The sequence below is a fragment of the Drosophila erecta genome, unplaced genomic scaffold (assembly GCF_003286155.1).
Source record: "Drosophila erecta strain 14021-0224.00,06,07 unplaced genomic scaffold, DereRS2 tig00000092-arrow-pilon, whole genome shotgun sequence".
NCBI lineage: Eukaryota > Metazoa > Arthropoda > Insecta > Diptera > Drosophilidae > Drosophila > Drosophila erecta.
In genome coordinates this window covers 7,486,875-7,502,637 of record NW_020825207.1, presented here as the reverse complement: position 1 = coordinate 7,502,637, position 15,763 = coordinate 7,486,875, and the positions used below count along the sequence as shown (strand labels likewise).

The 15,763-nt window shown below is 45.4% G+C and overlaps 3 protein-coding genes across 3 annotated transcripts in view; all 3 read left to right on the top strand.

The window, feature by feature from the left end:
* The window catches only part of LOC6549081, a 42,335-nt gene extending 27,090 nt beyond the window's left edge, over positions 1–15,245 (top strand). The window contains exons 2-6 of the mRNA XM_001975564.3: positions 2,931–3,346; positions 3,732–3,953; positions 7,286–7,515; positions 14,300–14,725; positions 15,008–15,245. Of these exons, the coding sequence (XP_001975600.1) occupies positions 2,931–3,346; positions 3,732–3,953; positions 7,286–7,515; positions 14,300–14,725; positions 15,008–15,026 (1,313 nt within the window). The 3' untranslated portion in view covers positions 15,027–15,245. The remainder of the gene's footprint in view (positions 1–2,930; positions 3,347–3,731; positions 3,954–7,285; positions 7,516–14,299; positions 14,726–15,007) is intronic.
* Positions 8,979–12,303, top strand: LOC26526192 (proline-rich protein 36). The gene has a single exon (XM_026980823.1). It carries the CDS (start codon positions 9,302–9,304, stop codon positions 12,146–12,148), a length of 2,847 nt encoding a protein of 948 aa, XP_026836624.1. The 5' UTR covers positions 8,979–9,301; the 3' UTR covers positions 12,149–12,303.
* Positions 12,336–12,946, top strand: LOC26526018 (neural Wiskott-Aldrich syndrome protein). The gene has a single exon (XM_015157238.2). It carries the CDS (start codon positions 12,442–12,444, stop codon positions 12,739–12,741), a length of 300 nt encoding a protein of 99 aa, XP_015012724.1. The 5' UTR covers positions 12,336–12,441; the 3' UTR covers positions 12,742–12,946.
* Positions 15,246–15,763: the final 518 nt, after the last annotated feature.

The window sequence follows — 15,763 nt, the reverse complement described above, 5'->3', positions numbered from 1 at the left end:
CTTATTTATGTGTACTTTCCTTCTCTTATTTGGGCTTCTGAGTTTCTTTTAGCGTGTTTTTCGAGGCGAGAGACAATGCCCGTGCCGGCGGCGACTTAATGCCTCGGCTATTAAATTCAAATTTATTGCCTATAATTAAATTTTTTCGTGACGGAAATCGCAGGAAATTGAGCATCCAGCCAAACGAAAACAAGCGACCAGAAAAAGCACCAACGAATCGTAATTCATTTTTCGCACAGAAAAACCTGTGTGTGCATATGGGTGAGATAGTGTGGGAAAAGTGTGTCAGCTGTGCGTCATAAATTGAATGAAATGTGTGTCATATTGGCTGGATTTATACATATATTAATACCGCCCGCCCGGAGCATATTTTTCTGCCAATTAAAAAGCAATACGCTATAGGAGGCAATGTTTGCCATGAGTCATAACAGTTGCTTTTGGCCATCTGCCAGATTGCACTATTTAGATATTGTGTATCAATGTTGTTATGCTCAGGCAAGGTTGCCGATTTTCAATTATGATATGACCAGACACACACAGAGCATAGAGAACCGAGCGGGCCAAATATTCTCCTAAGTTGCGGGGGCCAACGGGGCGTATGCGCAATGTCTTTTCATTCGAATGCTAACTGAAATTTATGGGGCATACGTGGCATGCATTTATATTACGTGCGGTGCCGTGAGTCCTGCTTGGCAGTAATTTCCGGCAGCTTGGTGGCTGTTTTTGGCTTTTAATGTGCATAATTAAGCATTAATTACGCCCCCGCCATTCATCGCAATAACCCAGAAATGGTTGTTTTTACAGCGCCCATTCATTTGGCCACCTCGGCAAAGTGCCGCCCCCGGATATACGATATGCAGCATGGGGCATGGGAACTCAAACCGCGTCACCATATCGGGAAGCCATTTGCACAATTTAAGCATTTAATTGCAAATTTATTATGCTGATTCTGTGGCCATTCTGTAATTGATTGACCGCTGCGTTCGCTTTATGCATACATGTATGTAGGTACATGTGCCATTCTATTTTGCGGATTCTGGGAAAGTCTGGGAAAGCGAAAGCTGCTGAAGGTGAACAGCTGTGCTCTGCTGACCTTTATTGGTGTGTAGAAATGGCAAATACTAATGATTTTCTAGACTCTTGTCAGTTTACAGTGGTAGTGTCAATAGAAAACTTCTAAAACTTAAAATATACCTATGTTTCGTTACATTTTTTGTGCTCAACAAGCACTTTATGTGAGCAACTTAAGTTAATTTGGAGTTACTACCAATATATACATTTACAGAGTGTCTTCTGTTTTCCTAATTATTCTCTTATTGATTTTGGTTCTATGTATGCAAATGCATGGAAAACGTTGTTTGCAGCTAAACATGGAAACTTGCTTGGCGTATTTGACACAGTTTCCCAGAGTCAATTTATTAGTTCGATTTCTCCGCTCGTCGCCATGCAGGAAAATCTGCTAAAATGGCCAGAAACTTTTCAGAAATTCGCCTGCAGACGCCCTCGCACCATTTTGGCCACTTTTTCCCCAATCCATTTGACAGCAGTGACCCGAGAGCTTGCTACAGAACTTGTCAATTACCCAGAGTGCCACCCAGGTGGAGGAAACTACGCCAGCGAATAAATAATATTTCATTTGACATAGTTTCCAGAAATGAGGGTGAAAAAATGGAAACGGCTGTGATGAAAGCCAGCGGCAAAGTTGAAAAGGCAGAAATATGCTTTGTAGTTTAGTCATTCATTAGTCGTCGTCGCCATCATCGTCACGGCCTGTTGTCAAAGAAGTCCGTCGTCTTACACTCGCAGCAAAACTTGTAAATTAAAAATGCGTCCGCAGAGAGTGGGGAAAACTAATAAATAAGTCGCCAGCCCAGCAAGAGCGGAAAGGACAGAGAAATATAAAAGCGCAAAAGAAAAAGAACTCAAAATGAAATGGCAGATGAAGGCAGACAAAGGGGAAAAAGTGGCACAAGTGGCATGTTGCAATGTTAATTGAAGACAAATAAGAGCCGACACAGGGCCGTTGCGATGCTGTTGAGGTTACTCGATGAGGCCGAGTTCCTCAGATCCGCCACGGAGGACCATGCAAACAAAAAACCGCAGCCCAACATCAAAGACCCTAGACCCTAGACTCTAGCCTGGTGGTGCTCCTTAGTGGCTCCATGGTGCTCTATGGGTGGGGCGCCTGTTGGGTGGGATGTTCATGTGACACCCAGATGACTTTGAGGCCCAGCGCGAACTGGAGCGCAGCAGTTTTAAATTACTTGCGGTCTGGGCGAAAGGAAAAGGAATAAATATAGGGCGGAAGTTTGCGGGCGAAAGAGAGGAGAGCAAACTTTATCCAGGTGCTAATCAAAGAACTGAGTGCTTTCATGATTAAGTTTTTAATAAAAACGGACTTTAAAGCATATAGCTGGAGAGCAGAAAGTAGTATTGTAGCTAAGGGCAAATATATAATAATTTATTATTTAAAATATATCAGTATAGCTGCTTATATATTTTATATCTACCTTGAATGTACTCAACTTCCTTACTTCCCATCAGCTATTTGTTATTTTCCTCGTCGCCTTTTCACCATACTTTTACAACCCATTAAGTATTTTCCCAATTTCCCACACCGCAGCAAGCATTTCCCATGGCAACCATTTAACGTGCAGCACTTTGGCTGAAAAAGTGTCGCTTTAATTCGACGCGCAGCCGTGGCGTATACGTAATCTGCCACTTAAGTTGACACCATTTCAAACAGTTGAAAAGCACTCGGCGAATCTTCAACGCAGAGAATGCCGATTGACAACCAGCTGCTAAATTGCAAATATTTGCAAATTTTCAGCATTTCTTTCGTTTGGCTTCGAAAGCTCATTAAATTTTAATGACTCGCCACTGATGAGCTCCGTTCTCCGTTCTCCGTTTCGGTTCTTTTTCGCCCGCAGGTCGCACCCACAATGCCAACTATGCGCTGTACCACATCGGACAACCGGCGACGGCGGCTGTCAAACAGTTTGCGGAATCGGGCCGAACGGATCTGCTGGACAGCAATGCCGGCGAGCAGCAGCAGGTCCAGATGCAGTTGCAGATGCAGACGGGCAAATCCCCATCAGGTGGGATCACCAGCGGCGCCGCTAGTTTCAACACCACAGCCGCATCCACGGCCGCATCCACACCCACTGGTGGCAGTGGTGGCGCCACCGAGCGCAGCGTGTTCGACGAGTTCAGCATGCCGGCGATTCCGATGGGCGCCGGACGCAGTGAGGCAAAAGTGTTTGTCGACAGCAATCACAGTCTGGTCTCGCTAATGACACGCATTGTTCCCTCGCCGGACTGGTTCATCGGCGTGGATTCGTTCGAGGTGAGAGGCACGAGCCACAAAATCACGGAAAATCACACCCATTCAATTTTCTGCTCGCTTTTTGCACGGAGCTATTATGCCACAACCCATACCAACTTTTGATAACTAACTTTTAGATCTCAATATTTTCAAAGCGATAATTTATTCCAACAATCGAGTTGTTTCTTAATTTATTGAGTTATTCGATAACATAATTAGCTCACCTTCTTGCTGTTTGTCTCGCCATACAATATTTAAATCAATTACAATTTGCATGTAATATTGGCCCAAGGCCTTTTTCATAGCACTTTCCTTTGTGGCTTACAATTCTAAAGTTATGATTTTAAGCATAGTCGCTTAGGGATTTAACGAAACCTGACCTCCTTGAAATGCCCTCGTATTTCAGCTCTGTGTGGGCGGCTCCTGGATCGATACGGTGACCGTTGAGCTGGATCCCTTGGATGCGGGCACGGATAATGGCTTCACCTTCACGGCGCCCAACTGGCCAACGGCACCTCAGGGCGTCATCTATCGGATCACCTCGCGTTATCCTGGACATCCTGCGGGCAGCTTTTATTATCCGAAGAGCAAGCGACTGCCGCCCATCGCCACGTTCCAGTTTATCAAGGTGAGTGGACGGTTGACGGTGGCAAACGATCCCCGGGCCGCTGCAAATGGAAAAGGTTAAACAAGTTAATTAACAGCAAATTAGCAGTCGAAATGCCTTTTTTCCCAACAATTCGCACCACTCGGGAAACCCTAATGACTTTTTCCAAAAACAAAAAAATACAGTGCGAAAAAATCAAAGTGCTAATGAGCCATTAGCATTACAATGGCGTCAACAGCGTCTGCCACACTCGCACAAACGCACACACATAAACAAGCGGCCACTTTTCTCGCCATGCAAACATGTGTAATGGTTGTCTGTGTGTGTCTGTGTGTGTCTGTATCTGTGTAAGTGTGTGCGAGTTGGTGTGCGTGCAAAGGGCGTATTCCCTTGGCTGCGTGTTAATGCGCTTTATAAATCAGTTGAGTTCGCAGCTTGGATCGAGGAAAAAACGGAACGCACGAAATACGAAATGGCCACGAAAAAATACAGGAAATAATGATAATTACCTTATAATTATTTGGGCCAGAATACCGCGGGCATGCAGAAATGTGCTAAGAGGAAATGTAAACAGATTAAAGCAGTTTGACAGTCACGGGCATAGAAATTAATTTTATAGCGCACATTTGGGGGCTATTAAATATGTACATTCTACAATTAGTTTCAATGGATGTCGAATTATTATTCATGGGCTTAAATGTGACAGTTATGGAAATGATGCCAAATTCCATGAAATAAGTAAATATTTTGAAAATTTTATGGAATTTAAATTGATGGTCTCAGGAAATAGGGTTACACAAATAATCGTTTTTGAAATTTATTAGCATTTCAATAGTATTTTACAGTTCATTTTTTCCAAAGGAAGCTATTAAATGAAATTTGCAGCTATGCTAATTACGGTAAATTAATAGCGCCATAAGCTAAGTTTTATAACGAGCATCAGTTCCATTACAGCTCGAATTAGAAATATGTGCAACTTGAAAATTAGTTAAAGCACTGGCAATCAAAATAAACTTGCTTCCATTATTCTAAGCACAGGGGAAAATATCCGAAGCTGATTGAATTCCCATACTGCCCAGCAGAACCCTTGAGAACATGATTTCACTTACCGCGCCGAAACATGTCCTGCATTATCCTTATGGAGGCACAGCCGTTTGTGCCATTGTTTTCAAGCGCTGCAATAAACATTATTCTGCACTCCTTAATAAATGCCAATCCATTAGGCCCGCCACACACAAAGGACAAAGCCAGGACCTCAGCCAAAACGGCACTGCAACAAAGAACCCTCGACGGCACTAAAAACGCCCCAACAGAGCGGAGTGGGCATACTGGCTACCCTGCTACCCTATAAGCAAGACGGTTGGCTATTGGAGCATTGTAATTATATTGCTGGACATCCAAGACATCCAAGGCATCCAAGGCATCCAGAAAGTGGCGCACTTACGGCTACAATGCCTTGGGTCGCTCATCAAAATTGCTTTTATGTGTGGCCCATGGCAGCGCACATAAAATTTATGCCTCGGGCTCCACGTCCACTGCTCCACCGCCCCCTTCCCCACCTTTCCCCCCCCCCCCCCCCCCCCCCCCTCTCTCTCTCCACCATCGCCAGATGTTTCGACTACGTTTGCATAGTTTATTTCGCAGGGGCACTTTATATACAGATAGGTTTATATAGAAGGGGCAATTGCTACGTGGACATGGGCGTGTGGGCGTTTGGGCGTGTGGGCGTGGCTGGCCACTGTACGTGCGGTCATTATTCTTTATTTGTTGCTGCTGCTTGCGCCATGCAGCTCGTATTATTGTAACGCCTTTTTGACACTACTAATTTTAGTTTTATTTTCTAGGCTTTTCGGAGTGGGCGTGTTCGAGCTTCTACTCCTTTGGTGGGCGGTTTGGGCAGGGTACATTAGCTGCACGGCGGCGTTTGGCCTTTGATTTTATTGCCACATGTCGGAATAAGAAAATAAAGAGCCAAGATTTACTCAGTGATTTATTAGCTTTGAGTTACATTACCTTTTACCAATTTTACTTACAATTATTTTATTGTCTGGCAACTCTATGGAAAAAGCCAAAAATTATTATAAAATCGAGTTAGGGCTGTGAAACTGCATCCGCAGGGCAAAGAATTTTCGCATTGGTTAAACCAAAAGTCTGTCATTTTATTAGTGTCCAAAACGCCCAAGGCTGCCGACTTTTGTTTATGGCCAACGGAATGGAAAGTTATTTACTTAGATGCGTTATTTTATGGCCAGCACATGTGCCAGGTCCTAGTGTAATTATGTGTTGATTTGCTTCCTCCGAATCGCCCAACAGCCGAGGGTAGTTGGTAGTTGGGCATTAAATTCTTAAATTCTGAGGCCCTACACCGAATTGCTGGAATATTTGTGTGTCATTTAGTGAATGGCAAAAGGCACGTAATCTCGGCAGCCGGGAATGCTGAGGGTTTTCACTCGCCGTCTGGGTAATCCACAAGGAATTTCACAGTTTTTCCAGCCCCCCTCCCCCTTCCCCCTTTCCCCTTCCCGCCGTGTTCTAGCTTTTTTGTGTGTGCTGGATTATTGTGTATTTTAATGCCACTAAAGCAACACGCGTCTCTCCACGCCATTGTTTTCTTTTTTCTGGATTTTTTCATTTGGTTTTTTTTGTAGTGCCTTAGATTTCCTTTTTGAATTTTTTCATTGTGGCTTCTGGCGCCGCTGTCGACGCATTTGCAGAATGTAGGTACCAAAAGGTAGACCAAGATAAGCCAGCAAAAAGCGGAGGGGTCTACAATAACAATGCGTATTGTGTATAGAAAATGACAGCGGCCCAAACAAATAAATTAAAATGCGCGACAGCGCACCAAACAAAGTTTTTCATACCCTCGAAGTGTCACTGGGATGTGGGGAGTATTGGTGTAAGGGTCCTTGCTTATCCTGAATAGTTTTGGTAGGGATATTGCTCTTCTTTATTTAATTAAAATACTAATATTTTTTATCTTAAAAAATGAATATTAAAATGTAATTTTTTGGTTCAATTTTTCGTCCTTGATATATTGAATCTTCTGTGACTCAAGAAGGATATCCTTTCGCTTAAATCTAGACTGGCGTTTAATACCCTTAGATTCCATTGGCGTTCGTGGCCATTTCATACCGCTGCTGCCCCCTGTGGCTGTGTCAATATTTGCCACAAATTGAAATTAGCAGCGCGTTAAGAGCACCTGTACTCCCGGTCCTTGGCTGCACGGCATTCCGCATCCTGTACACGGAGTTGCTGATGCCGGGCACATAATCCCCGTAAATTAATATGCCGCACATGTGTATGGACTCGGCGACTAACATGCCGCCCCTTTGGCATCCCACTTGTATTTGCAGCTGAAGGAGTACGAGCTGAGCGAGGTGTTCAACATTGCCGAGGACGATCGCAAGTACGAGACGGTCCAGACCCAGACCCACCTGGACGCGGAGCACAATCACGTGGAGATGAACAACGAGTTGTCCGCCAGCATCGAACGGGAGCGGCAAACGGAGCAGCAGCAGCTGCAGCAGAACGACGACGAGAGGCAGCGCATCCGGTCCCAGCTGTTGGCCAAAATGAATCCCATGTAAGTGCTCCAAATGCGCCATAAGCTATGCTAAGAGCTCTGAAAAATCAGAAAAAATCAAAGGGAAATGAAGAGCATGTTGTAGAAATGTAATTTAGCAAAGATAAACTTTTAATAGCGTAAATATCCCACAAAGTAACTCTAATAAAAGTCAACCAAATAAGCTCTGGTTGGGTTGCAAACTTTTTCAAATTGCATTCGCATTTTGCAACATTCTCGCTCTGCAGGCAACTCCGAGTCAAAAGGATTTCCAGTTTTACAGATTTTAATTGACAATTTACCAAATGTTAAGTAGAACTAAAATGTAAGCGCCGAGAGTATTTCTATACATTTAATTTGAATAAGCAGAATAAAATGTTACAGGTATACGTAGTGTTTCTGAAATGAATTGTTTTTTATAAGTATTTCTATGAAATGTCTCAAGTCTCTAGGTCGAATGATAAGCCTTTAAATAGGTAAAACAGAGTCATTGTGTGAAGCCCACTATAAACAAAACAGAATTGGTTATCTTATAATTACCGATTGACAAAAACAGATGATTAATAAATAGATACCGCCGAGTTTCGTGCTCAGTACGCTTGCCCAAAATGCAGAAGTCGTTGCCATTCGGCAGCTTTAACTGTTTCAGGCCAGGAGTAAGCCTTTAATGGCACGTTTCGTATACGTAATCTGTTTTGGAGTGCAGAAAGCGCTTCAATTGGCCCTATTTAACATATGCGTAGAGTGCTTTCCCCTAACTCAAGACCAACTACTTTCAACACTCTCTGCGTACATATGCATTCACATATTTAAAGCAACGTGCCAAGCCCCGAGCTGCTGGAAAAACAAGCGAGTGGGTGGCTGGCGGGGGAAGGAGGGCGAGGAAAGGCAAGGAAAACAGCTTTCTGGCACACTTCAAAGCACATTACACCACTTTGGAGGCGTCGGGTGTGTGGCCCAGTACTAAAGACCAAAAGAGCCGAGGGAGCGTCGCCCGAGTGGCACGTACCTGGGTAATGCTGCATCTTTAAAAAGCCGCCCAATTTCTGGGATCTCCGACTCCCCAAACTCCGGACGGAGAGAAACTACAACTAATCCCTGCTAACAGTTCCAGTCTCATCCGCATCCACATCCACATCCACATCCTCATCCCCTTCAGCGCCCGCTGTCTATTTTCGTGCCACTTTCGGCCAAAGCTGCTGGAGTGGATTTTGGCACCATTGGCACTGGTAACCTGCATATTTAATGGCAATCCCCACCAGCCCGGGACGTGTTCGAGTGCCAAGAGCCAGCGAGTGGGCGTAGTCGACTGGCCCTACTTTCCTGGCACTCTGACAGGGCTGGAAACAAAGGCCGGAGACCCCGGCGGATATCAGTTGGGTCTGCCAAATGTGCGGAATATTCGGACCAGTTTCCAAGTAATTACTATCTTATCGAATGCCATGTCGCGGGTGGCCTATAAAAGTAGAGGAATTGCCGGCAATCGAGCAAAGAGTTAAGTGCCAGCAACATGTCCGGAATCCCACCAGCCACCTTCACCGTAATCGCAGGTAGCGCCGCCCACAATCAGCGGCGGAAGAATCAGAATCGGGAATGTGGCCAGCGGAAGAATTCGACCAGTGAGCATGTGGAATTCGCAGACAAAGTGCGAGCAAACATAAACCTTAATAATTTCCAGAGACGGAACCACAGACGGCGGGGTCGAAGACAAATAGTTGCCACATTGCTTAGATATAGTAACTATCTTATCTGTGCAAGGATTTAACGCATGAAAATACATTTCCCATGACATAAACACCGAGTATAAATGGGCCGAACAAAGCATTTTGGGTTTCAGTTAATGGACACCACGACGACGGAGATTGGCAAAATGAAAACGACAATTGTGGAGGAGCGGAGTGTGAATGAAACGATAGAAACAATAGCCACCAGCAGTGGCTCCGTCCAGGAGACCATCGAGATCGTCAATATCGATGGATCTGCAGCGCCGAAGCAGCGTCACCATCATCACCATCACAGGCACCACCATCACCACGAAAGGCAGGAGAATGTGGAAGTTGTGGCGACAGAGGAAGTGATTCTTGTGGAGAACGAACCAAGATCCAGGAAGCACCACCACCACCACAAGCAGAGGACTTCTCCGCCACCGCCGCTGCCGCAAACCTCACCACCATTCCTCACGCCCACTGAAGAAGTGGGTTTCAATGTGGTGTGGGAACCCCAGGCCATTTGGAACCAGCCCTCACCCAATCCCTCTACTGATCTAGATCTCTCCCAGGAGAACGACGTTGTGGTTGCAGAGGAGACTATGGGTACAACTTCAGCTTCCGATGAATTCACCACCGTGGTTTGGGAATCGCAGACGAAGGAGTCTATCAGGGAAACCCAAAAGCACACAAGAGTGGTGGAGGAGGAGATTATAATTGATCAATTGAACCCACCACCCTACGCACCACCTCAGCTTCAAGTGCAGACAGGATTCCTTCCAGTGGCTCAGCAGCCTCCACTTTCGCCCATCGAAGAAGTGGTACAAACAGACGTGTTTGTGGCGTCGGTGGAGCCTCCACTGCCGCCCACAGGTTATATTCCCAGAGTCAATCTAAGGCCAACAGAGACTATTGTGGAGACTGTCGAGGTCATCGTTCCCGCACAGATTCAACAAGAGCCGGAGTTTGTTCCGCAGCCGGGATTTGTGGCCAGAATTGTGGAGAACATAGAAGTTGGTGCAGCATCTAATACCACACAGGCTCCAGCTCCGAGGAGTAATTATCGTCGGTCAGGCTTGGTTGAATCGCTTGTGGAAGATATCGAAGTGGTAAAATATGATGCACCTGTTCAGAGTGGCTACACTCCCGGAAATGCTGCAGTGGAATCGATTGTGGAAAACATAGAAGCTGACTCTCCATTCCTTCTGCCACCCAATGGTTTTGACACTGATGAGAACATTGAAGTCTCGACAGTTGTGGATGATTCTCCGTTTCTGCTGCCAGTTGATGGCTTTGACCCTGAGCCAGTCTGTGTGGAATCAATTGTTGAAAATATAGAAGTCACACCTTCTGAACCTGTGCCGCAAATATCCGTTGAAAGCGTTGTTCCTGCAGGCTTTGTGGAGTCTGTGGTAGAAAGCTTGCAAGTCACAGAAAACGAAGATCCCCCATTTCTACTGCCTGTAAACGACTTTGCACCCCAGGCAGGCAATGTGGAATCAATAATAGAAAACATAGAAGTAACTACGGAAGTGGTTCCCACCTTAAGACCACCAGTGCAAGTCGAAAGTCTACCACGATCTGGATTCGTGGAGTCCATTGTAGAAAGCATCGAAGTCACTCAAGAGGTAGATCCTCCAAAGCCGGCAGTTCCAAGTAATTGGGGCACTCAGAGCGGTCGAGTAGGTTCCTTGGTGGAAAACATAGAAGTCACCGAAATAGTGGACTCACCAGCTCTGGCTCCACCACAAACTGGATTTGTGGAGTCGGTAGTGGAACGCATAGAAGTCACTGAGGAGGTTGAACCACCAATGCGACCACCACTTCCACTTAGCTATCCGCCTCGTTCGGGATTCGTAGAATCGATCGTGGAGAATATAGAAGTCCAACAAGTTACTCCTCCCTATCAGCCGCCCCAGCAAATCGGCATTGTTCCTCAAACAGGTTTTGTAGAAGCTTCTGTAGAGGATATTGAAATCGAAGAATCTGCGCTGCCGCCAATACAGAATGGATATGCACCCCAAGGCGGAGTAGTTGAAACCATTGTCGAAGAGGTAGAAGTCGTACCCAATCCTCCACGGCAATCCATAGTGACAACTGATTTCATGCCCCGTGCAAGTTTGGTCCAAGAACTGGTCGTGGAGTCACTGGAGGTGACACCAACACCATCGCCGCCACCCGAACAGTTTCCTTTTATTTCCAGGGAGAGCCTAATCGTGGCTGATGATTATGTGGAGGTGGAAGAAGTCACCCCTTACAATACGGCACCACATAGTCCAATAGTGGAAGTGGAAAGATTGAGTGAAGCCGAGGCTTATGTAGAGATTATTGAAGTTACACCAGTTAATACTCCACCAAGTAGTCCACCACCTCAGAGGCCCATGGAAGTGGGCTTCCTGCCCAGACCCAGCTTAGCGGAAACGGCGGTGGTTGTGGAATCACTGGAGGTAACACCAACTCCCACACCGCCACCAAGCCCACCCATGAAACTCAAAATACCACCACCGAATCAGATAGCAACGGAGCTGATTGTGGAGTCAGTGGACGTCACACCAGTGCCAGCTCCACCTTACAAGCCGCCAGCGAAACCACTCAACAATTTCATTCTAACTGATCTGGTTATCGATGATCCTCCGTTCGTAGAAGTGGTGGAAAGGGAGGTGGTTGTGGAGTCCGCAAACAATGGCCAAGTAACTGAGGTTATCGAAGTCACGGAAGAGATTATACAACCCGACACACCCATCGGAACCGTTTTCGTGGGTGAGATATCCGAGCAGAACAGCGACAAGTTTGGCAAACGATATTCCGTAAGTGCGGCCCTGGCTGATGGACAGCAGCAGGGGCCAGGAAACCCGGAAACGAATCCGCCACCACCGATCCAAAAACGAGATAAACCCACCGAACCACCAAAGCGTAGATGTTGCCAGTGTAAATGCACCATTTCCTAAGTCAGAGGTCAGGGGCTTTCCCCAAGGCAAGTGAATCAGAACCCACACACACAAATCATATCATACCTTAGAAATCTTATCAATAACCGGGTGTTTTTCTTATCAGCCTGGGAATGTAAGCTCCACCTATCGCATATCTAATCAGGGAAAACAGAAGCCCCCCAAAAAATCACAGTAATTGATAGTTAATTACCGGCGCACACTCGAGGAAAAAGCGTAGATAAGTGCCAAACTCAAGAACCCAACGACCCGAAAGTGCTGGTCAGTCAGTCAGTAATTAGCCATCGGTCGAGATGCCACCCCCAGGACGCGGATACGGAGGACCACCTCCACGGGGTCCCGGAATCGCCTACGGACCACCGCCACCTCGAGTTAATGTCGGCATCAATATCGGCGGACCGCCGCGTCCTCCGCCCATCGGCGTGGGCATCGGCTTTGCTCCGCCACCAACTGTGATCGTCGGAGCACCGCCTCCACCACCCATGGTCGTGATGCCGCCGCCACGTCCCACCGTTGTGGTGGGTGGCCAGGCTCCGGTGGCCACTGTGTACGCCCAGCCCCAGGGAGAGGTCTTCTGCTGCACGATTCTCTGACGGAAAATAGGAAACGAACCACTGTGCTTCTACATAGAATTATTCACTACGTGTATACGCCTTAAATTAGTGAAATAAAATAGTTTACTCATATCAATTAAAGTTCGAAATGCCTTAAAAGACGTATTAATGCAATCAAAAATCGTTGTGAAGTGTGCTATTTTAATTTTTAAATTGTGAACCAATAAAGTATTAATAAAATGAATGCATACCATAATTGTATGTTACCACCGACTGCACAAATATAATTAACCGCTCCCCACTCGGCAAATTCAAATATTAAATAATCACATTGATGCATGACAAAGTTCAAACAATTGTCAGTTTAAATATGCAATTTGAGCAAACCAATTATGATATTAATATCAATTTGCCGTCGCTTTCCGATTGGGAAAACTAATCCACTTCGGTCCGGATAGCAATTTCCTCGTCACATGTCCGACGGCTGAGTCAAAGTCAGTTTATCGAGCTCCGGAAATGCAAATTGCGCCTCAAACAACATTTACTTAATACATTTTGATGTGCTCATCTAACGGTAATTGCCGTGAACATGATCGAAGCAAATTGTCGCTAATAAGTTCCATGTTCCCAGCAAGAAAAGTCGGCAGAAACTTGGGGCCAAGCCGGCGGAGAAAAGGGAATTTGAGTATGGAAAATGCTGTATGTAATTTCAATTTGAGAATTTTCCTCATTATTATTTTCGTTGGGCCCATGGCGCTCGGCGCCCTGCTCTGGGTATTTCAATATTTTTGCCAATTTATTTGCCCTCCTCCATCCCAGCGCTGCTCATCAGAGTTGAGTTTCTGTGCCTGTTCGTCTGCCTTTTGATTTTTTATTATTATTTACGCGATTTTGCACGCGGCGTGTGTATGCAAATAAACGAAAAACTGCAGGAAACAAAACACGGAAGTTGCCCAGGAAGGAAGCCAGGAAGGAAGGAAGCCAGGCAGCGCCACAGCCAAACGTCGTCTGGAAAATGGGAACTTCGGTGGATTGTGGTTCGCGCGTGGGTTCTCCAGAACCAAAAAAAAAAATGAAACAAAAAATAACCCACTGGGTTCTCCGTGGCATAGGAGTCTCCGATTTCGCGTTCCGGGCTTTTTGGGCTCTTTGGGCCCTCTGTCTGTCGAGGGCTGGCTGGCAAAAGGCAAATTTAAATTGAAATTTTCCACAGTTGATGTGCTGAAATAACAAACGTGAGCAGCCAGCGAACACACCTTTGCAAATGCAGGAGGCGGAGAGGAGGCACACGGGTCGTATGTGTGATGTGGCGGTCTTTTAGCGTCGGCAAGTTGAGCTACTCTAGTCGAGCAAATCGTAGGGGTGCTGAGCTATATATATAGCTGAGCTATAGCTTACAGAGAAAACTCACTTAAGCAAAAAAACATAAAATTAATTAAGAAACTCTAATTAGGAGCAACATTTGAGATTATGTGCGTTGAGGTAGCAATTGAAAATTCGAATACCCATTGTAATGCGACCCAAGTATAGTATAGTAACTGTTACTTCAAATGCATGATGCCAACTCAACAAGACCTTTCACCTTATGCACTTGCAGCTACAGCAGCAACAACAGCCTGCAGCCAGCACCTGGCCAGGTGGTCAGTGTGGTGCCGAAAAACGACAAGCATGCAATCCTGCAGAGCATCGCCAGCAGCTATCGGCGTGCCGCGGATGCCAGCGATTCGAATGCCTCCAAGCCGACACCATTCGCGGCCGGTGGTGGTGGCAAGGCCCAAGGTGGTGCGGTGGGTGGTGCTGCCACCCGCAGGCGGAGCTCCGCGCAGCGCCGTCGTGATTGCCGCGTGAGCCACTGGTCCGAGTGGACGGCCTGCAGCAAAAGCTGCGGCGTCGGCGAGATGCATCGCTACCGCAAGGTCATAAAGCACGGCAAAAGGGGCGGACGACAGTGCCCGGCGCTCCAGCAGTCCAAGTGGTGCGGCACCGAGCGCAACTGTCACGGGTCGCAGTCCTATTTTAATTGGTGAGTATGCCCCGCCGCGGAAGCTCAATCAAATTAGGCTTGCACTGAAACAATTTCAGGGCACTTATATTCATCAAATTGGATTTGAATTCAATTGCACACTTATGCATAGTTTTCTTGAAAATATATGCACAAATATTTCATTAGGCCATATCGTTACATTTTTATTTTATTTTATTTATAAATAAAAAATAAATAACACAAAAAATCCGTAATAGTTTGTTTACTGACTCACCCTGCAAGTATTTGCAAACAGAATATACATGTCCGGTTCGATTTCAGGTCCGATTCCGACACATGAACGAGCCACTTGGAGGAGGCACAGGCGATATAAATATAATTTTAATTTAAGGCGTAAGAATTGCTTTTTCTGTGTGAACAAGAAAGACCAGCCAGGCCGTAAGGAGTGTGGATCATCCCGCAAGGAGATTTAATTTAACTTTACATTATCAAATGACATTGATTTTAAAGCGGACGGCAGAGACTTCAATTAAAAATGGATTAAATTAGAGGCGACGATGGGGAAGACTACTGACAATATTAAAAGCACATGAAAAATGTAGACACAGGACAAGGACGATTGGAGTCATTCGTCCTGCGGATGTCGATTCAAACATTCTTCTGTTTATGTGTTCACATTGATTTCAATTTTATTTTTCGTTGCTTTAGCTCTAAATAATATGTAAAAAAATCATCATAAAATATAAAAAATTAAACAAAAAAACCAAAAAAAACATTGAACAGTAGAGGTACAAAGTTTAGAAAGCAAATCAAAGTAAACAACAAGCGTGAAAATTTGCATACCCAAACAAGGAAAAATGGAAACAAAACCAAATGAAAAACCAAACACAACACACTTGAACCTATAAGCGTGGCGCCAAAGTGTGTTGTTCAGCAACTAAGCTAATATTAGATGTAAACTAAGCTAACTAATAACTTTAAATGGATTGCAATAAAAGTCAACCCCGAAAAGAATTCACCCGATTTCGAATTATATTGAAAAGAAATCTTTAATATGTTCACTCTTTTTTAAGGAAA

Excerpts from the sequence above, each read along its gene's own strand:
- LOC26526192 (XM_026980823.1), top strand. The coding sequence starts at position 9,302 with ATGGGCCGAACAAAGCATTTTGGGTTTCAGTTAATGGACACCACGACG.
- LOC26526018 (XM_015157238.2), top strand. The coding sequence starts at position 12,442 with ATGCCACCCCCAGGACGCGGATACGGAGGACCACCTCCACGGGGTCCC.